We start from the raw sequence: 24,812 nt of genomic DNA, 5'->3' as shown, positions 1-24,812 counted from the left end.
AGGAACTGGTCTACACTCAATTTCAGAGTAGAAAGCAGTTGAAAAATGAAAGGGGGCGGCTAATATATTTGACTGACACCAGAGTTTAGTACTATATAGATTATGAGCCACCCAGAGTTGTTTAAGATGGGCAACCATATAAATCTTTTAAACAAACAGACAAACAAACCTGAGAACACATTCCCAAAATCAGCATGGCCAAGCTTAGAGTGGCATGCATATGCAGTAGCTAAAACTTTAACTGTTCAGTTTGTTTAATTAATTACACTTGTGTGAACATAATCCGACTTTAGTAAGCAGAGGTATGTGGCTTCCCATTCTAAATCATGCGTGGCAAGATGCCAGAATGATGTCTTTGTTGGATTTTGCTTTAAGTGCAATAAAACACCTTGCACATTAAGTTATAATGTCTTCTCCTTCTCCCTCTCTTCTCCTTCTAGGAGAAGAATTTATATCTTATATCCTAATGAATGTAAGGATATAGCATTGCCTTCCCAACTGGCATATTGGGTGTTCCATTCTTCCCTTACCATGGCATCATATTTTCCTAAAGTCCGCATTTATTATTATTATTATTATTATTATTATTATTATTATTATTATTATTATTATTATTATTATTTCATACATGCTTCTGAAATGCATTGTAGTACAATTGTAGTTTTGGCCTTAATAATGAAATCAATAACAGTTTGCCTTTTATATAATGACTGTACTTTATTAGTCTCTGAAATGCAGTAAGAGATTTAGGATTGTGCTGTGAGCTTTACTGACAATTTTCTGTTTGCACGTAGCTTTGAAGAAAGGAACTGTAAAAATTTAAACCAAAGTCTCTTTACTTTGCATTTAGAAAAATGTTCTTCATGTTTGTATGGAGTCAAGTCTTGAAGTATGCCACTGTTTTGTTTAAATTTTTATAAAGGGTTTTCATGATAGATTTTTAGTTAAAATAATATTTGGAGTCAAGAAGAAGAAAAGACAACAACAGTATTTTCTCTCTAGCTAGCTGTTGAATTTATAAAATTATAAGGCTGTATTTGTTAAAATATATTTTGGAAGATAGGTTTATTTGATAATTTCTTTAAAAAAATTTTATTGTTTGAGAATTGTGTCGTGACAGAATTTAAACTAAAGACAAAGACAGTTTTTTTAAAAGGAAGCAAAGGGTTAGGGATTATTGTACTTTTTGTAAGTGGGAGATTTAAATGTATTAAAATAGCATTTTCCTTTGCAAGTGTGTAATTTAAAGTCAGCATATCTATAATGAATAACAAATTACTGAAATCAGAATCTTTATTTCTATAATGCATTTTTTTGCGAAAATGTTCAATTTACTTTTTATATTTGATAACAAAACTATCTGAGCAGCATAACATACAGAACAATCTTCTGATGAGTTATGCTAATGCTGGTAGGATCATATTGAATTCTACCAGATATCGTTGTTGATTATGCTTTGTATGAACTGATGAAACTTTATGGGGTGCATTTTAAAATGCACAAGAAGGGTAGTCATCTACTAGAATATCAAAGATTCAAATGTCACTGGATTTACCTCATTAATTTGCAGAATAGTTAAATGCTTCATTCTGTGTATTCTTGCACGTACGAGAGACAAGCTAAATAGTAAAATTTTTATAATGTTGGAATGTTGACTTATTGAGCTTCTGACAGACATATTCTTAGGAGGAATTTGGTGGCAATTGATATTTTTCCTTTTCCAAATACTGTAGAGTTAACATGTTGACATGATAGGTGGGAGACCCAAATGCTTATCGCAGCCATTGAAGTTTATGAGTGGCTAATGACTTTTTGTCAGACCAAGAGAAAAAGTGACTGTTGTAGAGAAAAGTAGGTCTTGTACTATTTTAAGGTATGAGTTGGCAGATAAAAATTATAGACACTTATTGTTATAGGAATCCTTCTAGAATTGATGGAGAATTTCTTTGCACACTTCATTAATACCAAGTTTATACAGTTATGGTCAAGAAATATGTATCTTCATTTTCAAATGACTTTCTAATATAGTTCCTTTTGTTGCTGCTTACTGGATTCTTTCATTTTCCTATACTGAAGGTTAAATCTCTTTTCCTTAATATTTACCTTACTTGCTTCAAATGATTTGTAAATGGGACCTGCTTACATTCTCATCTTTCTTTGCAATCTTATTGCTACACTGAACTCTGATTCTTCTGCTGTAAAGCTCTAAGCTTGTGGTTCACTGCTCTCCAAGACTATGACTTTTGCATTGTTACTTATATTAAAAATATTACACATCAGTTTTAAGAAACATGTTTAAGAGTTGTGGATATCAGCTGCTATACAAATCCTTCTTGTATTAGGTTTATCAAAGTTGAAATATAAGAATATGAGCTTTTACTTGGATGCAGATATGGCAAAGTAAATTTCCTCAAAGCCATACTGGACTTTTCTTCTAAGGACTTCTAACTCAAGGTGTTCAATACTTTGCTTCTTATCTATAATTCAAGATTTTCAATTTGGGGATAGGTTGCTTTGGTCCTCATATTACAGCAATCTATTTAAAACATGCAATATGTATGTATTCTTAACCATTCAGCTTTTCCTTGAAATGAACATTCTTGATTTTAGTTAAATCTTTGTATCTTCCATCTATAATTGCTAATCACTCTTTATCACTCAATAGTAAAAAATAAATAAATTGTGCTTTAACTTTATTAGAAATTGATATATATTCTCAGGAGATAATATTGCCTGATGGGACTGTTGGTATTACTTTTACAATCCATGATTTTGCAACCTTTTATTTGCAACAAGGAAGCTTAGAAATTAACCTTAACAAGAAAAAGATGAGACTAATGTAATATATATTATATTATATTATATTATTTTTTATTATTTTTTATCTACCTACAGTGGGCTGGTGACATACCTTGCAGATTCTAGTTTGGCTTTTTTTCTGGATCCAGAATTTGGAACCAAAGATTTGCTTTATAACTTAATGTGGCACACATAAGCTAAAGATTACTACTGAATATATACTGCAGCCTGGGAATTTGCTTTCATTAACAGAACTGAGCTCTTTATTTATTTATTTATTGTTTCCATTTCTATACCGTCCTTCTCCAAATAGGACTCAGGGCGGTAATAACAAAACAAATCATTCTTAGTTTCCTTTTCCATCCATTTCTCTTTATTTTCATTGCTAGAAATATTTTAATCATTTGTTGTTTTAAATAGTTGGGCATAACACAAGAAAAAAGTACTCAAATTGGCCAGAATAAAATAAAAATAAAGTTCTCTTTTGGGTCAGTATTTTTTATTAGGCCATCACTAGGGCAACATGGTGAACAAAAAAAAAGGAAGGTGTGAGGATAAATAGTGGCATAAATACAAGCCCATCTGTCTATGTAACTGCATTTTGAGAGAATCACTTAAACAGTTCTGCTCACTCAATGGCAGTTTTCTGTTTAGTTTTTAAAAATATTTGAACTTTTTATGCTTCCTCCTTTGCCTGCATCAGCATACCAATTTTGCAATGCTGTACTTTTTTATATTGTAGTATGAGAAAAATACTACAATACGGGGTTTTCTGTTCAAAAGTATTTTAAATAAGAAAAGTTATTTAAGTGATCCCCAAATATTTTCAGTATACTGAACACTTTTAACACTTGTTACAAGTGTTAACTTTTAGTTAAGTGTCAATAGTACTAAAAATATTAAGGTACGGTTTGATCTTTTTTGGGAGACTGGTTATATTACTAAGAAAGAAATATGTATTAAAATGAACTTTCATAACCTAACTAATGGGAGAGAGCTATTAAATTGCGTTAAATTAAAAGTTGGGGGTTTTTTTTGGACAAATCAAAAATTACAGTTTAGATTTGTCATTTCTACCTCAACATTTCTATTGTTAATTGTAATCTGTTCAACCATGCTTATTGTGGGTTGAGATTCTCTTTAACTTAATGCTCAGATATTAAACATAATTGTTTTTAATGCCATGAGTTAAATTCATTACTAGAGAAAAATATAGAGAAATAATATAAAGCAGGGGTGAACTGCAGAAATAACTAGAGCTTTGTTCTGTTTGTCATAACTATTACCCAGATTAAGGATCAGGCTAATTTTTTATACAGGTAGTCCTTGATGTAATATTGGTACCAGAATTTCTGCTGCTAAGCAAGCTGGTTGTTAAGTGAGTCACGCCCAGTTTCATGATTTTTTTGCCATGTTGTTAAGCAGATCACTGCAGTTAAGTGAATCATGCAGACATTAAGCAAATCCGGCTTCCTCTCTTGGCTTTGATTGTCAGAAGCTGGCTGGGAAGGTTGCAAATTGTGACCACATGACCTTGGGACATTGCAACCATTGTGAAAACATGCCAGTTGTCAAGTGTCCAAATTTTGATCATATGCCTCTGGGGATGCTGCAATGGTCAATGTGAGGACCGGTTATAAGTAACTTTTTTCCACACTGTTGTCACTTTGAATGGTCACAAAATGAATGGTTGTAAATCAAGGATTATCTGTACTAGGTAAAATAATGTGACTTCAGCAGAAACAGGCAAAGTTTACTGCCATCTAGTATATTCATTTCTGGTCTACCTAATCAAATGCAGACCTTAATTTTGAGTTCTTTCGTTTCCCAAACTAAAATTTAGTAGAGAAAATAAAGCCCCTGTGCAGCATTTAATAGGGATGGAAGCCTGTAATGAAATATTTCTTACAAAGTCTGAAAACACAATAAATGCCGTACTGTGTTTTAAAGTTTATATTATTTTGAAACTCCCAATAATATTCCTATTGTTTAGAAATATTTTTTCTTTGAGCTTCATAATACTCTGAAATACTCACTTGAGGCTTAGGTTACTTCTTCAACTTTGACAAACACTAGTTCAAAGCATTTCTGAATGTTCTGGTTATATAAACTAAGATATTAATCACAAGTAAATAAAATAGAATAAAATAATCAGGTGAGCTTTCTAAACAATCTGTTACCGATTGAGCCATCATAACAAAGTCACTAAGCTGATACAATTTCAAGGGAGAGGGAAACATTCTTCAGATAAGAATAATTTATCCCTGTAGCTTTGTAACATACATCTTTAGCTTCCAGAGATAGTAATGAAACATTTTCATTAAACCAAGTCATCTTTTAAAATCTTCCGTAAAATGCCTCTTTTTGTCACTACTCTGATTGTTTGCTGTTTTCTTGTCAGTTGCCAACTCTAATTAAAAATCACTCATCTTTAAAGGAATTCATATATACATGTATGTATACATATATACCACACATATACAAATGTGTGCATATAGCTATATCTTTCTATCTATACATATAAATATATATGGAACCTACTATTCCTTCTGTGCATCCCCAATATTAATCAGTATACACCATTTGGCACGGAACATTTTTTCAATATTTTTATTAACTGACATTTTTTAAACCTTTCAAGCGATGTCACCATTAAGGAAGAAGATGAAGATGAAGAAGGAGAAGAGGAGGAGGAGGAAGATGATGATGATGAGGAGGAAGATGACAGAAATGAAGAGGAAGAGTTTGAGTGTTATCCACCAGGCATGAAAGTCCAAGTGCGGTATGGACGAGGGAAAAATCAAAAAATGTATGAAGCTAGTATTAAAGATTCTGAGATTGAAGGTGGAGAAGTCCTTTACTTGGTGCACTACTGCGGATGGAATATGAGGTAATTGAGATTTAGCTAGTGATTACTTCCTTTAAAATACTCTAAAATACATTTGTATGTTCTAAAACAAATAGAATATTACTGATCTGTGAAGATCATCATACTACTTAAAATTATTTTTATTCTAAGAGCAAAATAGCTTAGTAAGTTACCTGTAAATAAATAAAAAATCTCGTTGAGTCAATCTCCTGCCTCAGTTTTATCTTAATATTGAGCAGTGAAATAGCATGTACATTTCTTATTCTGCTGTCATGTTATGTTGAACAAAATGGTTCTTCACATTTTTCAAAACCTAAAGTCAAACATTTTAACTTGTGGTAGAAGTGAGATGAGATTTCTTTTGGAAAATCTGGATTAAATCGAATAACCATTCTCTCTGAGTACCTAGAATCTTGATCTATACTTTCATTTGGTCAAACTTAATTTCTTGTTGCCATATATTTCTTAAGAAGATCCATCTTCGCATAATCTTGTATTTCTACGTCTGAGCATCTTCTCTTTATTCTGGCTTATTGCCATAACTTTAGTGCTTTTGGGGAAACGGTAAATTTGATATTTTGGCCAAAACATTCTTGTCATCTTTTATGCCATTAACTAAGTATTCCAATCTTATGTAGTTCCTGTATTGCTCAATTCTTCATATCTTTCAGACATTTTCTTTATTGAAATATTCTTTGCAAAGACTTTGTAACTGGCCTTTTATTTCTGGATATTACTAAATAAGCTCCTTGTCATCTTTGCTTACCATCTGCATTACTTTTATCAATAATTTTGTCTAGGAAGACTAAAGAAAGGGCATGCTAAACTCTTTGGGTGTTGGCCAAACATGAGTCATAACTGAAAAACCTTATCATGCTTACATCTTAATTTTTATAACTGAATTGTTTATAAATGATGTCACCACTAATCAGAAAAACAAAAAGCTGGTATTGAAGATCCTGAATGTTAGGATTCTTATTTTCTTTTGCTTTCTTAACTTGTGCCTCATTTACGTTCCTTTTTAACTTCATGGGATATGTATTTCAGAAAAGTAAAGGAATGGATTTTATGTCATAGAATATGTACTTTCAGGAGTCAAGTGTGAATGGAAGCCTTCACACTTGAGTATATATTTTCAGAATTATTTTAATTTTAACGGATGTTGTTTAGATACTAATGTTTATAAGGGCTTTTATTCTAGCTTCTCTTGAGTATGATGCTGAGATGTTGTATACAGTAGGAGATATACTTTAAAGGCAAAGCAATGTGTTGTAGCTGGATCCAATCTGATTTGTTCATGGGGACCAGAGATTTAGTCTTCCAAGCTTTCGGATTACTGCTGGAGCATATGGTTGTAATTCAGATTTCCCATTGAGGTTGTGTTTCTACCCAGAAAAACTTCTATTTGTACCACAAACCTTACACATATACCCTGGACTTCACCTTAGATTACAAGGATAGAGTAGTGCTTTATTTTGACATAAATCATATAGTAAGCGTGTGTGTTTGTATGTGTGTTTACATGAATGAGATTGCTTTGATGATTGTATTTCTAACTGCTTGGGTATTTCCTTTATGTTCTTCCTTTGTGTTAAAAATATGCTATTATAATTCACTGTATTCTGCGTTCTACCAAAATATTTTAAGATCGCTATATAGATAGCTCACATGATTGCATGTGCCAGATGACTTAGATAGAATAGTATGAATTATTCTGATTAAAAGATTACTTAGCAGTAGTATAATATTCTTACTTCATTAGTCTTTTTTAGTTTGGGAGAATGGGGGAGGGTAGCTAACAATATGTTAATTCTGATTATATCAATGCTTATTTGGATTGTGTAATTTGAATTAAATTCTAAATATATGTTGTTGATGGGAAAAAGAATCTAGTGACAATTTCCTTAATTTCTACTTCAGAACTATTATAAGTCTTATAGGAGTATGGAAGCATAGCAATTTTTTTTTGTAATCAAAATAACAGCTAGAGTTCATATTCTGGAACAGATATTGTAGATAGATTGGATTTACCTTTGTCTTGCATTCTTTAGTGTTTTCTCTCCTCCAAGTCTGCTCTAGAATGCTGGTTGACTGGAATCTGTAAAGCAGATTTCAGAAAATGGGTTGAGAAAGGGAACTCTTCTTGCCTGGTCAAACGTTTGCTAATTTGACACTGGATTTAGCTGTACAATTTTAATACTGCTAATGCTAATATCATGCTTCATGTCTCTGCTCCATTTTAATAGTAAGCCATCCTGAAATATGCCCAGTATAATCATTATTGTTGTTACATAATGAACATGAAAATATATCAAATTGCTAGAGAAGATATGATTTTATAAAATGTATATTTTATAAAGTGTTTTTCTGTGGCCTACATTTAATTATCTCCAAAATGTAAAGTGTATGTATTTCAATTCTTTCTAGGTATGATGAATGGATAAAAGCGGACAAGATAGTGAGACCAGCAGACAAAAATGTACCCAAAATAAAGCATCGAAAGAAAATAAAGGTAGATTATTTTAGACTGCTGATGCTGAATATTACATCGAAATAGAAAGAAAGACTGTCATGATTTACTATTGATAGCAGCTGTTCTAGCTGGAGGAAAAAGAATTACACAGGGACTTCATTTTCATATTTGCTTGTCATTATGCCACTCATTATGAAGTAACATATTAGTGTCTTCTGCTGATTTGTCGATAAAGCTGATAATTAACAAATCTGATTATTGTATTTCAAATTGTTACCATTTTTATTCAGAAACAATAAGTAGTTACTGGTACACTGATAATCATTTGATGAACTACATTATTTGTCTTAATAAGCAAACTTTGTAGTCTGAAGATTTTTCTTCCCATACATAGCAGGTCAGTGATGCAAAACAAAGCGGTTAAATAACCATACAAAGAGCTAGAACTTATTTAAGACCACATAGTGATCATAATCTATCATAGCTACAGAAATAAACATCATGAATAGACTTGAATGAATTTTTAAAAACCCTCCAATTTGTTCCTCAAAATGAAGAAATTCAAAAATCCTACCCTGCCTATTTGCATTATTTTGCTACTGTAAACTTGAATTCTTCCCAACCTCTAAACATTGCCCTCGAGCTGTTCAAATCTTTTCAATGCTTTCCAAGTCATTGAATAGAACTCACCTGTGAACAATAATAATGTGTCTTAATTACCAGTTTGAAAAATGGATACCTAAAATTCTATAAGATGTAGATATATATCAGATAAGAAGTGAAATGGTTCTGCACAATATTAAGGTCTATAAAAGATTTACAAGTATATATTTTAGATATTTTTAAAATAGTTTTTATCGATAGAAAATATACAAACAAACATAAATACATTAAGACAACGTGCAAAACAAACCAACATCAATTCAGTCCCCTGACTGACTCTTACAGTTTCTACATCGGTGGGTTATCAAGTTCTCTTATCTTTCTCTATTCATATTAGATATGTTTCTTCTAAACACATGTTTAGCATCTCAATTAGATTTACTTTATATGAATTCTTGCCATTTGATTTTGTTTTATTCTCAACATTCTGTTAACTCTTGATATAAGATAAATTATATGGGTATATTAATAGAATATTTCTTTCTTTTAAACTAGAATAAAGCTGATAAAGATGAGAAATATTCCCCCAAAGCATTTAAATTACGTCGTTCATCAAAACCACCATTTCATGTTGGTATATCGCCTGAGATGGCATCCAAACCAGACAGCGCTGAAGCCAAAACTTCTGAACTAGCTCCAAATAAACCTTTAGAGATTATTTCTATCCTTAATGGACTGCAAGGTAATGAGCACAAAAATGTATTTCTTTCTGAGAGGAACAATTCCAAGTCCTTGATCTTCATGACAGTCCAAAGACAGACCCATTTGTGGTTTTTAAGCTGCTCCTATGAGCAACCATAATTTGAGCAGGATGCATAATCACATAGCTTGTGGTTTGGCATACCCAAATTCCAGTTAATTTGGCTTCCCATGACATGGGAACATTCTGAGCTACTTACTCAGGCCTTCTTTGTTTTTTTAAAATTAGATTGAATGTCTCTATCATGTTGATAGAGTTTGGCTTTTGTTTTTTATCTCCTTGTTTAAGAATAAATGTATAGTGTTCTATGCCAGTGTATTGTTGTTATCTCCTTTTTTTTTATGTTGTTAGCTTTCTACCATTCTGGATTCATCTGTTCCTGTGCTTATAGTACTAAAATTATAATTATAATTCCAATTTTAATTTTGTTTAATCTGAGTATCCTTTTAGTGTTCACCTCTTTCCAATTTTTAATCAGAACTTTAGATGAGTTCAAGTATTTGTGTTTGTATATCAGACTTTTGGCTGATTGAAGTGATTTCCATGAAATCCATTTGAGTAAGATGATAAGCCATTGTTGGACATATATAATTTTACTTAATTCTTTGTAGGGCTACACAACTTTTTTTTTTGGCCTGAATGGTTCATCAAATAGATTTAAATATATATATTTATATTTAAAAAATAAATCCAAATAGGGATACTACCCACAGGGAAGTTAAAGACTAATTCAGGTTTGTGTGAAACATATCTAAATATAGGATTTGGATGCTAGAGGAATTGATTTTCTTACTTTCCCCCCCCCTCCCATAGCATCTGAAAGCTCAGACGATAGTGAACAAGATGATGACCAAAGTGCTCCAAATGTCTATAGCAATGGGAAGGAAGATCCTCAAGATGAAGCTTTGACCCAAGACAATAATGAAGTTTGTCTGAAAGAGCAAATCAGCTTATCGACGCCAGAAGAGGCAGTAACCCTTGGAGATGCTACAGCATCCAAGCCAGTATCAAAATCCCCAGAAAGACCCCAGAAAGAATTGACAGAATTATCTGATGATACTGACTATGATGGTGACCATGCAAGTGCCAAGAAAAGGAAAGAGATAAAAAAGGAAGCAACAGATAAAATAAAACGCGGTAAACGAAGGTACTGTGTACCTGAAGAATGTTTAAAAACTGGGTCACCTAATAGTAAAGATGAAAAATCAAATGGAAAAGATATACTTAACTTGGAAAACAGCAGTAATAGTTCTTCAGATGAAGATGAAGTAAAAAATAAGTTAAAATTAACACCTAATAAGAAGTATAACGGATTAGATGATAAAAGAAAATCTTTACGGACAAATCCTTTCTTTCCTGGGTTCTCTGAAGTGTCAGAGAAGAGAATAAAACTTCTAAGTAACTCCGATGAAAGGCTTCAGAATACCAGAGCAAAAGACCGGAAAGATGTGTGGTCAAGTATTCAGGGACAATGGCCTAAAAAGACTCTCAAAGAACTTTTTTCAGATTCTGACACAGAAGCAGCAGCTTCTCCACCCCACGCTTCTCCTGAGCAGGCACCACCAGAGGAGCATCTGCAAACCCTTGAGGAAGAGGATACCTCTTTGTCTGATTCTAAAGTTGAAAGATCTTTGCCACTAAGCACAGATGCAAAACCTGTTGAAGAAAAGCCAGCTGAAACGAATGACAAGAAAGTTGAGTTCCCAAGTAGTGGCAGTAATTCAGTTCTAAACACCCCACCCACCACACCTGAGTCACCCCCATCTGTAACAGTAGCAGATTCCAGCAGGCATCAGTCGGGCATATCTATTTCTGAAACCCTGGCACCAAGTCAAGAAGAAGTACGAAGCATCAAGAGTGAAACGGATAGCACAATTGAGGTGGACAGTATTGTAGGAGAACTGCAGGACCTTCAGTCTGAAGGAAATGTATCTCCTACAGGCTTTGATGCCAGTGTCAGCTCCAGCAGCAGTAATCAACCAGAACACCCTGAGAAAGGTATAATAAATACAGTTCCATTTAGTATATGTCTAGCTGGCTAGAGATTATGGAAGTTATGTTCCAATACATTCAGACAGTGCTGAGTTCAGAAAGGCTAATCTGCTTCATTATAGACAACCATGGAATTGAGTAAGATAGTTTCAGTTTTCAGAGTGGCATTATTTATAGTATTTGCCCTGATGGAGTGGTTGGGTGGAGAGTTTGCTAAACGATGATGCAGCTGGTTGTGAAGGTAATTTTAACCATATGGTATCTATTTGCCATTGCTAACAAACTGGTAGATCCTGTATTGTTTTTTTTTCCCTTTCAGGTTTGCTCTTTTGAGTTTTCTTATATTACCACCTATTCAAAATAGGTTTTTCATATCCTAGCTGAAAATGAGATGCTTAGAAGCTAGGGTAATATGGTCTGAGTGTTAGATCAGTAATCTTTTTAAAAAATTGAGTACTCTGAAGTTGGTAATAAAATATTTTTATTCCTATCAATACTCTTTTTAATAAACTACTGTGTTGAAATTTTAATTTAGTTTATTTTGCTAGTTAAACCACATCAATAGAACCAAAATATTTTTCTGGTTTTTTTTTTTCTTTTTCTTTTTAATCTGCACATTCTTGCATTATAGCCTCACCTCACAAAACTAAAATATAGGTAATCCTCAATTTATGCCCACAGTTGGGATCAAAATTTCCATTGCTAAGCAAGGCAGTTGTTAAAGTGAGCCACACCCAGTTTTCAGCCTTTTTGGCCAGCGTAGTTAAGTGAATCATTGCAATTCTTAAGTGAATCCCATTGTTGTTAAGGGAATCCATCTTCCCTCATTGACTTTGCTTGTCAGAAGCTGGCTAGGAAGGTCACAAATGATGATCACATAGTCTAAGGACACTGCAGCTGTTGTTGATCACATGCCCATGGGGATGCTGTGACAATCGTAAGTGCGAGGACAGTCAGTCACCTTTTTCAGTGCTGTGGTAACTTTGAATGGTTGTGAGTCAAGGAGTACCTGTGCTGCAAAGGCCCATTGAAAATCAGTGATAAATCTTTGCTTTAGTAAAACTAATTCTCCCCCAAATAGCTTGGTTCATTTCAAGCATCTTCAGATCAAGCTTTAGGGTTTTGACTGCCTTTATTGACCTGAGGCTAATTCTGTCTGAAGATCTTATTGACATCTCATCAGTTTTAAGTGATATATTTTTCCCCATTCATGGACTAAAAGAAAAAACTTGCACAGTAAAACATTGCATAATCATTATCGATTACAGGCAGAGCTCATGCACATAGTATAACAGTGTTGACAATTTAAGGACAGATAATTGCCTTTATTATCTAATAAGTAACAATAAGTAAAATGAGTCAGAATACCATACAGATTTAGAAAGGAGAGGGGAAACAACTACAAAGATTTCTACTGCACAGAACTGACAGTATAACAAAACATAGGCTGTAATTCTATCACACCTGCACTATAGGGACTCCATCATGTATTAAATGGGATTTTCCTATATTTCTCTTCCAATACTGCTGTGAGGAGAACATTAAAATGGATCGGGGATAAGGTTCTTTTGAATTTTGAAAGTGATCTTGTACAAGTAATTGACTGATTTAAGATGTAGAAACTGGCTGTTAATAAATGCATCATGGGGACAAGTGCATAGTCCAATTGACCTTCCATATCTAAAATCCTTTGTTTCAAACTTAAGTTAGCATGCTGTAACCTCAAAGGCAAAAGAGCATCCCAGAAAAAAACACAGAAATGAAATTTCATATAATTATATTTTCTCCAGCAGGAATAAAAATCATTTGCTAATTAAAGTGGCCAATCCACCTGAGCTATGCAACAATTTCAATCAAAAATTAAAGATAATCCAGAACCTATAAATACTTCTGCTTCTTAATGAAACATTATATTTGGGACACAGCAAGGGACAAGGAAAACATTTCTTGAGAATTTAGGTTTAACTAACCATCCTGCTACAAAGCTCTAATTGAATCCCATACAATAGCTGGGCATAATTTAACAGCAGCTGGATAAACTGTGCAACTCAGTTAAAATAGAAAGCTTGTATAGCTGAGGATGATCTCTGTGTTCTTTGGGATACATAGTCCCTTGGGCATTTCAGGCTCCAGAGGTTTGGAAAGCCAGCCCTAAGTTTTTAAAATTTTTGACTTGTTTGATGATGTGTTCTCCTGTTTGCCAATTGTGTAACTCGGATGCTCAACTCTTAGACTTGGAATAGTTTATAGCACATCAATTTACAGGTCTTAACAGAATTCAAAGGCAAAACTACAACATAGTCAGCATATAAAAGTGAGTTGACATGTTATTGGCCCATCTTAGGATAGAAAATCTGGTTGCTTAAAATGGCTTAGTAGTGGGAGGTAACAAAGCAGCCTCTCTGTTTCTTTCACTGCTATTTCTTTGGTTAGATGTCCTTGTGCATTACATCTTACTTTTACTTCTGTTCTCATAAGTTTTAAATATTCATAGGAATAGATACTTGTCAATTAGGGAATCATTAAATTTGCATCACAGTTTGCTCCTGAATATTGAATTGAATCCAAGCTTAAGTCACTTAAAGCCACAAATAGGGATGAACCACATTTCAAAGACGACTTTTTCCCAGATGTTTAGCACTATAGCATAAACTAATGTAAATCTGCCTGCCTTGAATCTTTGGCTGTTTGTCTTACAGGATCAATTCATATCCAATCTACCTAGGACTTAATTTGCAGGTGCTTAGTTTGCATTTTATTGATTTGGCAGCTATTAAGAAAATACCATGGTCGCAAGTGCTAATCCATACTTCCGAAAGGGCAGTTTTTGCTGGCAAAAAAGTCACAAATCATAATCATGTGATCGTGGGATGCTGCAACTAGTTGTAAAGACGAGCAGGTTGCCAAGCACTTGAAATGTGATCATGTGCCCAGAGGATATTTTACAATGCCAGAAAGTGCTTTATGGGTCATCATAATTTTAAATGGTTGTTATGTGACACTACATCAGTCTTACCATCAGTCTAAGAAGACTTATCTAATAACACCTGGGCAAGCTTTGTTATGAAAATAGCAGGATAGTAAAAGAATTCTATCAAATGTTGTTAAATATATTTGGACAATGATCAAATTGGTTGGCAACTGTAAACTTAAATGAGTAGCGTTCAGCAATACTACTTTATTACCAACCAAAGATGGGTTACTACCAGTCTAATAATATATTTGCCAATATCACTGGTAATAGATCCATTTAATACTGCCAGATTCATTTTAAAAAGCACTTTTGTTTAAAGCAAAATTTTATAAAGCAGAACCCTTTAAAATTCCCAATCTTGTTATTGGATTGTTGCAATAACAGTGGCAATATTATTATCTGATCTGGGGATTGACTATGCAATTTGATCACAAGCTCATCATCAAGCCTAGTTTTTGAACTGAAGTTTCCAGCCGGTATAAAATACATTGATGGAAACCTACTTAATAAACCTAATTTTATTTTTCTTCCCACAGTTTTGATTTGAACTCGAATAAGTAAGGGAGGAATGAATATATTAACAATAAATGACTCTTGAAGAATTTAAATAATGCAGGGCATTTCAATTTTTCACATTGTTTGACATATTGTAGGGATTGTAAACTAGTGATTTGGACCTGTAAAGAAGCAGAAACTAACAAACAAGACAAATGTAAAGCTCCCCGTATCCCACTCCAAATTCTGCTTCCACAACAATACTTCTTACAATCCTCCAAGCACAATGCTCCCACATGCCATTTTTCTTGTGACAAAACTACATCATAATTGGAGATACAAACTAGGATATTTTCTTCTGACTTTCCAGCCTGTAATGATCCAAGGATAGGGCATACAGTGTGAGTTAGATAAATATTGTTTGGCTTGCCTGGAGGTGATTTCAGAGATGTGTCTGGGGGATCTTAAAATCTAGTGAAAGCCCCTATTCTAACAAGGTCTGATATTCTCAGATGGCCCATAGCCGTTCATAGAGTACCCTTTGGTGAAGGTGAGATAATGGAAAAGATAGAAGTAGAAATGAGAGTGAGCTAGAAAGTGGAACAAAGAACTGTTCTACTGCTTCTGTAATTTGCATCCCTTGTCCAGAATTATCTTCCTAAAATATGAAGAATTGCTTTGAAGTGGCTCTATTCTTCTCTCTTAAGACAGCTTTCAAATTATGTAATTTGGGGATAGTTGCTGTGTGAAAGGGGAAATATAAGGAGCTCCTTATAGCTCTCTTCTGTAAAATATGGAGCTGGGTACTATTAATATACTAATAATCCCCAAATGATCCCTATAACATTATCAAATAAGGGTTTGGTTATCCTGAAAGCCTACTGCAGTCAAAAGTAGATTCAGTGAAGGATAATAAACTAAAATTGAATCCAGGCAAGATGGAGGTGCTCATTGGAGGGAGGGGAGGAGGGTGTCACAGTTCAAAAAGTTGGTAGATCTTCCTGTACTGAATGAAGTCATGTTGTCCCAGAGAGAAAATGAAGAGTTTCAGTGTGTGTGTGTGTGTGTGTATCCCAAACTTTCTCTGGAGGAGGCAATGGCCAGGAGTGCCTTAATTCACCTCAGATGACATGTCAATTACATATCTTCCCAGAATAAAATGACCATGTAATTAGTTCATATGCTGTTTACATTCAAGCCTGATTAGTATATTGGTTTCTATGTGGGGCTGCCTTTATGTCTAGTCCAGAATCTTCGGTTGAGAGAGATTATGTGAGGTTCATAATCCTTTCCTATTTAGTATGAGTAAGATTTTAACCAGTAGTGGGTACCACTTACCTTTGCTACCGGTTCAGAACTGGGAGCGTGCAGGCAGCACTTCTGTGCATGTGCAGAATCTTCTGCGCATGCGCAGAGCATCCGTGATGATGTCCGGGTGGGTGGGTGGAGCCTTCTGACGCCACCACTACTGGTTCGCCCGAACCGGGGCAAACCAATAGAAACCCACCACTGATTTTTAACTATGAATTTTTGAAAATTCTGTTCTCTCACTTCCTTTTAAAATGTTACTGCGCTGTTTCCTGATAGCTTAATGAAGCTGTCTGATTATTTTAAAAAATTTAATTAATACATTTTAAAATGGTTTTATGTTAAGCTGCAGCCATTTTGAAGCCAGTTGCATTGTTTCCAACTAGGTTGTAAAAAGGTTATCACTGCAAAATAGTAGATTGTGGCAAAATGATATAATGATAAAAATTAAAATGTGTTTCTGATATATTCATGTAAAAATATCTTCTTTTTATGTTAATAAAGCTTGTACAGGCCAGAAAAGACTTAAAGATAGCCAGGGTGGTGGTCCCTCGAAAAAGCAGAAAAGAAGTCATAAAGCATCTGTGGTGAACAACAAAAAGAAGAACAAAAGTAGTAAGTATGGCAAATTGATGGAGTGTAAAACTTGGTCTTAAAACTTATGAATAGATCATGAGCTGAATCCAAAAGTATCCTTCTGAAGTCAGGAAGAAAGAAAAGTTTCATACCGTGTATTTATATTGACAGAATAGAGAGGAAGCAATTTTTGCTGGTTCCTTCTCTCTGAAGCCCTCTGATCTCCCCCAAAGCACTGAAGATCCTTTAAAAGTACTTCCCCTTCCTCTTTCAGCCTGCCAAAACATTCTAAATTGAACCCCGCTTAAAGATTGCTTCCACCCTTAGGAAACTGTGCAGTGCCCCCAAAGTGAGTCATATTCTTACTTATCTCTAAAAACAATACAAGTTTTTAATTTGTCTATAAAAATATTCCATTATATATTTTATTGGAGGACAAGATAATGCTTTTTGTGACTGTATATAAGTATTTGAAGCGCTGAAATGTTTATCAATCTAAGCCTATGAAGTTCATTTGTTGTTTCTTCTTTCAGCAAACAGTAGTGATAGCGAAGAACTTTCTGCTGGAGAAAGTATTACCAAATCTCAGACAGCAAAATCAGTTTCTACAGGAGTGAAATCTCAGCATACAAAAGCTCCAGCTAGAATACAGTCTCCTGGAAAATGTGGGAAAAATGGAGAAAAAGATTCCGATCTCAAAGAACAGAACAGTCGTTTGCCAAAACTTTACAAATGGAGTTTCCAATTATGTAAGTAAAGTTTCCTGTGGCTGAGTTTGCCTCTCCTGAATTCTGAAAGTGTACCAAGTGTTTTGAATTCAAATCTGCTGAATTCTCAAGAATGGACATAACCTTTCATTTCCATATGATGAAGTAAAATACAGTCAGTAAACTATATGAAAAAGCATTACTATGCAAAGCTCTAAAAAGTATAAGAAGTAGTAAAAGCTCAATTAAAGGGAAGAGGAGATTAAAGGAAATCTAATTACACCTAATTTATACCTACACTGTTCACCATACCTCTCCATAAATTTGTATTATTGAAAATCATTATTTTTATCATATCCACACATGGATTCCTATATTACTTTTCATTTCACTTTGCACTTCAGTGGAGCTGTAGAAGTTTCATTGCTCCAGTTAACCTTTTTGTAACCAACACCAACACCTCCTTCCTCTAATGACAAGTTGAAATGACAAGGCACGTAGCTCCCAAAGTTTCACTCTTAACAGGTTAAGGAAAAAGTACCTGTACATTAACATTCAGATCCATACCCTTCATTGCATTATACACTCTTCATTGCATCATACAGCCTTCTTAAGTTTCATACAAACAACAGAATTCTCACATAATATTCCTAGTCCCAAACTTAACCCTAAGGATTCATTAAACCTTTATCCATAAGTAATTAAATAACCAAAAGGATTTTGAATATTTTTATCTTATTCTGCACTCCATATTGAATCTTTTAGTAAATATTCCATTTATTATTACACTGGCTTTATTTCCACCATGTTTATTTATGGGAAAAGTTTTCACTTTATCATAGCCTTTCCTACTGTTTTTTTCAATTTTCGCTCACAAAAACAGTTCAGTCACAAGATGTGTAATTGTTAATTAACTGACATACTGGTATAAATGTCGTAATTACTCTATGTATAAGTAACTAGCTCTGAGGGATTGAACAAACATAAGTTATGAAAATTGGCCTCCACTGACTAATAAAAATATTATAAGCCTGAGCAACAGTTATCTATTCATTTTGTCAAGAATTGCTTTTTCCAAAGGGGCCGAGGAACTGGCATAGATTGGATTCCATTGTTGAGAGATGCTGAATATAATGCTTTATATGTATTGCTTTCACTAAATAAAAATGAACTGGGATTTTGATTTGGGCTAATAAAAGTTGCTTTATTTGCCAGCTGACTTAGAAAATATGACCAGTGCAGAACGCATTTCAATCCTTCAAGAAAAACTTCAGGAAATCAGGAAACACTACATGTCTTTAAAATCTGAAGTAGCTTCCATTGATAGAAGAAGAAAGCGTTTGAAGAAAAAAGAGCGGGAAAGTAAGTGATTAGGCCGAAATATGCCCCTCTCCCCCTCCCCTTTTTTGTTTTTTTTACTGGGACTAAATAGAATTCCTAAATTTAGAATTTCACCCTTAATTGTCTTTTAAAATATTACTCTGCAATTGTTAGGATTATATTTAATGACTTTGAATTGAAATTTCTTGTTTGAAAAAAGAAAATGTTTTTGTAAGAAGAGTTTTCATAACAGGCTTGGTTGTTCCATATGGGTTTTTAGATTTATAGAATCTATAGAATTTTAGTGTCTTCTAGACTCTAGAATAAGGATTAACACCTCTGTTTTATCTCACCTATTATTTTCAAGCTTAAAATCTGCAAATACAAATGGATTTTTAAAAATTCTCCTAGGGAGAGACACAGTAAAACAAAGGTCCACAAGTGGACTTAAGTTTTAACTTTGTTAGTATTGGTGGGTGAGGGGGATGCAAGCGAGTTTGGAAGAAAGAGAGTGTTATTTCATTACAATTATTTAGTCAACAACATCCATTTCTGGAGGGGTGAGTGGGAAAAACTAGCCAACTTTTTGCTTCACGCATAGATTTCTTAAAAATGGAGCTACTACAGGCACGGTTCAAACTAATATCTAAATACCAGCAACTAATTTTCATAATATCCACAAACTATCACATTCTAGTATTTATCCTTATATTTCTGATAATTACTTCTGGCATGTGTAAGAAAAAGTTACACTTACCATCATCTTAAGTGCCATTTGTTTAGAACTGAGCCAATTTCTTTCTATGTATCCCAACTCTGTATTCAATATGGCAGGGCCTTAACATTATTTTACATATTGACTGATAACAATGAACAAAGCATTTGAGGAATATTCAATTCTGAAAGCAAGTGAAAACATACATAGGCCTTGGGGGCATAGTTTGTATGTATTTGGGCATTATTTGAACAAAGGATCTGCCTGATGCTGCAATTTTAAATTCAGAAAAAGTACTCTGATGATTGCTTTTTATAGAAATAAATTGTCTGATTTACTGCTTTTAAGTTGGAAGTGCACTTATAAAGGAGCACTAAATTATCTGGATTTCTTCAAAAATATAAAAGCAATTCGGTCATCCCACATATTTTTTTTCTTATTTTAAAATAAACAATGTAATACTACAAGATTTTAGTGAATTCTCAGAGATCTACTATAAAAATAGGGATAGTTAGCATTATTAAGGGTGAAGTCTTCCCTTTTCTTAGCTTAATTCAGAATAAGAGTGTCCATAATTGTGCATAACTACAGCTAGTCCTTGACTTACAACAGTTCATTTAGTGACCATTCAAAGTTACAACAGTACTGAAAAAATTGACTTATGACCGTTTTTCATATTTACGACCTTTGTAGCATCCCCATGATCATGTCATCAAAATTCAGATGCTTGGTAATTGACTCATACTTATGGCCATTGCTGTGTCCCAGGGTCACATGATCTCCTTTTGCAACCTTTTAACCAGCAGTCAATGGGGAAGCCAGATTCACTTAACAACCATGTTATTAACTTATCAATGGCAATGAGTTACTTAACCACTGTGGCAAGAAATGTCATAAAATGAGGCAAAACTCATTTAATAAATGCCTCCCTTAACAACAGAAAATGTTCGGCTCAATTGTGGCCGTAAGTTACATTTTACAGTTACAAGGCCATAAGTCCTTACAGTTACTTTGTAGACTACAAGGGTTGAGCAACTACTTTTCTAAAATATACATATGTATATGAATCACACTCTATTTTAGTTTCAGTAGCAAACATTCAGACGGGACAATTTATTTGTTTACTACTATCATTGCAGGTGCTGCTACCACATCCTCCTCTTCTTCGTCGCCTTCCTCCAGTACCATTACGGCAGCAGTTATGTTAAGTTTAGCAGACCCACCCGTGTCCAATTCATCACAGAATGGAATGTCAGTCGAGTGCAGGTGACAGCAAGACTTGCCGAAGCACTTTGCACTTAATGGCTGCTGAGAGCCACTTTTTATACTGCACAGTGGCACAAAATTCAGACAAGCACTATTTTGTATTTAAAAAAAATCTTGACAAGCTAACTTTGCACTTAAGTGCACTTTTATGAAGAAAAAGTACAACAGACTGCTTTTCCTCAAGCAATAATTGTTTCCAACTTGTCTGGGAATTGTATGCTGAATGAATTGAAGGCCTTCCACTGTGGCAAATGGAAGTTGTTCACTGCCAGTAGAATCAATGTGGTAAGCGTGAGTTGTTGGGTAGGCCAAATTAAAACATTAAAGTGGCTTACTGTTCACGTATTCCCTGGTATTTTGTTAAAGCTGGAACATTTGATATTTTTCCATTCTTTAGGAAAAATGAACCTATTTTCATTTTTACAAGATAATTGTTTTTTAACTGTTGCCTTAATGGTGACTATAACTGTACAAGTCAAGCACAGGTAATTCAGTTCCAAACCTGCCGTTAACAGGATGTTTCTCATCAGATTGACAACCAAATATAAGGATTCTGCTTAAAAGGCTGACAAATGTTTACAGGTTTGAATTAGGCAAAATAGGTTATCATGGGTTTTTGATAACCCATGAATTGGAATGAAACTACTGTACTTTGCCATTTTTCTATGAATCAGTATTTTTTTTAATTTTGATAAAAACACATTGTGAAAAAGGAAGAAAACGGCTAACAAACTGTATTAAATCTTAATGTACAAAGATTGTATTTAGCCAGTTTAAAGTGTATATTTATTCATAATGAATTATAACACTTATATTTTTGTGTTTTCTTGTAAAAGTTTCTTTTCAGTTAAAGCAACAAATATTTCATTAGTAATGCTTATTTTATTATGAGCTGCAATTGAGAGGTCTTCAAGAAGGAGTAAAGGGTGTTAATATTAAGTCATTGTTGAGAAGAACATTGCCACAAAGGGATAGTTGTTTATAATATAAATAGCTAACTGAGTGGTTGAAATGATTTTTTTTTAATTGCCTTGTATAAAATCCAAAATCAACTCAGCTGTTTTCACTTCTATTGACTTTATGTTGTATGGAACCCATGCCCTCTCGTTTGGCACTTGTATTTAATTACACAACTTTGTAAGACATTTGTATATTGCGGGAGTGTTCATTCGAGCTATTTAATACCTGGCACTGTTAATACACAGTACTTTACTGTACAGATTGTTTTACTGTTTTAATTGTAGTTCTGTGTACTTCTTTTGGCTGGGCTTATGGGGGCTGGCATGTTTTTCTTTTTTTCTTTTTCTGGCAATACAACATGTAAGAATTTCAAACATTCTGTTTGTAGATGCTAGAGTGTCCGAATCTTTACATTTGACTTTTCTAAGAAAAGCCTTTTCAGTCTTAGTAGTGTGTGTTTAAAGGTAACTGATTTTATTGAAAATGGTTTCAAACTCTTCAGATATGTACAGGACTGTAAAAATTGTTGACAAACATTGAAGGAAAGGCATATAAAGAAAAGCTATAAAATATATATTAGGTTCTGCAGACAATGGAATTATGTAATATATTGTACAAATGTAAGCAAAGGCCTCTGAAATAAAATGCCATAGTTTGTGAATACTGGATTCTGTTTCTAACAGTTTAATTAAGACATTTCAGCATATTCAGCAGTTTCAGCTATAAATCCAGTGTTGTTCATTTGTTGGTCATAATAACGTTTGTTATTGGGGCAACATAAATGTTCTTTTTGATCAAGTTTAAAATTCAGTTAGATTTCAGCCTTAAATTATCTTTCCTACCTCTATAAATTATTAGGAGTTCCTAATATCAAAAGGGCCCAAAGGGGAATGTGTAAACATTGATTAGTGAACAAGGTAACAAGAACCCAAGCCCTTAGGTAGGCTGTAAACCTTTCAAACTCCCTCATACCTGCAGAGATTTCTGTCATCTTAATTTGGGTAAGCACCTTTAAATATTCCCTCCCATTCCAAGAGAGGAAGTTGCAACTATATAAAAAGAAAAAAATCCCCAATAATCCATAATTGATCTAATTAGAAATTAGTATCACTTAATACTGCTCCAAATTTTGCAGACATTGTACTGGTCCTCATGATATACAAAATAAGAAAAAAGAGCAGACCATTCTGTTTTGTGGTAGTTACCTATTTTGTAAACTCTTTTGTCCAAAGAAAGGTTTGGAATTCTTTGGAACAAATGCCTCAAATAAGATGCAATATATTTGCATTTTTTTCTTTGGCTTTCCTTCTGAGGAACAAAGCAGAGGACATGATTTGGATCTGCTAAACAATCCACTGATAGAGCTATCTATAATTTATTATTAATGTTGCCTACTTGCAGATGAAGCGAACCTATATTTTAAGCAGTGTGCACCAGGACATTGTTCATCAGTAAACCATAACGGGGCTGTCTGACTGCGTCTTTTCCAAACAATTTGGAAGAGATCTGTTACTTTTTCAAACTTGTTCACATGAGCTGAGATTGCAGTTTACCAAAAATAATTAGGTTGTATTCAATGTCCCAGGTATTAGCAAAACTAATTTTAATTCTGGTGCATTCACAAACAATTCCGCATCTATCTGGGTGTTTTACACATGAAATGTTGTATTCTGCTTGAAAAGGATACTTGCTACAAAGTGCTCTTATGACCAATCCTTAGAAAGCTGTGTTAGCTTCTTAAAATATTGTTTCCAATAAAAAAACAATAGGAAATAAGCAGAATTCATTTCTACATAATATAATTTATAGATTTAACAATAAATATAATGTGGAAAGCAATTTGGCACTAATCTCTCATAAAATATTAAACCAATGTGGCTCTAAATGGGGTTTTGGTCTTGGGACTAACAATAAATCAAATTTTGATTAACTGGTCGGTTGAGCTTTCTGGTTGCAAATGCAAAAAAGGAGCTTTACAAATGTAAAAAAAACTCACTTGTGAAGAGTTTAAAAGTTGCCATGTAACCACCATATTAAACTCCATTTATAAGCTTGCAATACTTTCCAAGGACAAGAATTAAATTTAAGTGGTATATTTAAAAAAAAACTGGTTGCAATTTAATCTTTTTACCTCACCAGGGAAGCCCAGCATATCCCAGCAGCACTGAAGCTGTACTTCAGTAAGGCTTGGTGATGCCCAGCCAGGACCTTGCACTTCCTTCTCTTGAAACAGTCCAAACTATATTCCTAAAGGGTGTATTCCAGGTAGCCCCTTGCTTTCCAAATCTTGGAGTCTGAATCTGTAATTAGCCATACATAGCTTTACTGCATTTCCTGCATTAGGTGATGCAAAACATACTTACCGTAAAAATGTAGAAATGAAAGCATATTTCTTCTTATATGGGACAATCCTAGTTTGAAAATTAGAACTCTAGTTTTTAAATCCTGTGGAAGCTGAGGTATAACACTTGAATCAGGTTATAACCAATCAAGATTTAAACTTATTTGCACTGTTGTAAGAGATAATTTGATTGCCTGAAATATAGCAATATATTCAATCAAGTACCTTTTAAATTTGCAATGTAAGCAAGATGCATCATCTAAAACTCTCAGGTTATGGGAAATTGATGCTTTTAAATCTACAATATTTATAAATGTTTAAAAACCATTCAAGTAGATATTAAGATTTACAAAAACTGGAGTAAAGAGTAATATTTACAAAAACTGGATAAATATTTACAAAAACAAGTCAATAAAAAAAATCAATGGTTGGGTTTAAAAGAATATAAATCAAGATTAATTCAAACTATCATTTTGTGTGTGTTTATTGGTCCCTGAGAAAATATTTAAAAAGACTTGATTGGTCAACCTTATGCTGTAAAATTGATGAGAACATACAATATGGATATACCTTGCTATCTTTCCCTTTCAGTTTAATATCCGTACGTTTGTTAATATAGGGGTTATAAAGTTCCCTAAGTTTGAAAGATACAGA

The 24,812-nt window shown here is 33.7% G+C and overlaps 1 protein-coding gene across 9 annotated transcripts in view; it reads left to right on the top strand.

Annotated features, from left to right (window-relative positions):
• The window catches only part of ARID4B (AT-rich interaction domain 4B), an 88,151-nt gene extending 65,673 nt beyond the window's left edge, over positions 1 to 22,478 (top strand). For 5 of the 9 annotated variants that reach the window (XM_087882962.1, XM_034428311.3, XM_060692363.2 and 2 more), the window contains 8 exons: positions 5,441 to 5,689; positions 8,096 to 8,180; positions 9,300 to 9,486; positions 10,318 to 11,502; positions 16,778 to 16,888; positions 17,383 to 17,598; positions 18,772 to 18,918; positions 20,731 to 22,478. In XM_087882962.1, the coding sequence (XP_087739088.1) occupies positions 5,441 to 5,689; positions 8,096 to 8,180; positions 9,300 to 9,486; positions 10,318 to 11,502; positions 16,778 to 16,888; positions 17,383 to 17,598; positions 18,772 to 18,918; positions 20,731 to 20,861 (2,311 nt within the window). In that variant the 3' untranslated portion in view covers positions 20,862 to 22,478. Of the gene's footprint in view, positions 1 to 5,440; positions 5,690 to 8,095; positions 8,181 to 9,299; positions 9,487 to 10,317; positions 11,503 to 16,777; positions 16,889 to 17,123; positions 17,199 to 17,382; positions 17,599 to 18,771; positions 18,919 to 20,730 lie in introns of all 9 variants that reach the window. The other 4 variants (XM_034428312.3, XM_087882960.1, XM_087882959.1 and 1 more) reach the window with 2 other exon arrangements.
• Positions 22,479 to 24,812: the final 2,334 nt, after the last annotated feature.

Source organism: Pantherophis guttatus, chromosome 1 (genome assembly GCF_059756535.1).
Source record: "Pantherophis guttatus breed Tessera chromosome 1, ASM5975653v1, whole genome shotgun sequence".
NCBI lineage: Eukaryota > Metazoa > Chordata > Lepidosauria > Squamata > Colubridae > Pantherophis > Pantherophis guttatus.
Note: the sequence above shows the minus strand (reverse complement) of the source record. Positions and strands in the feature narration are given on the sequence as shown.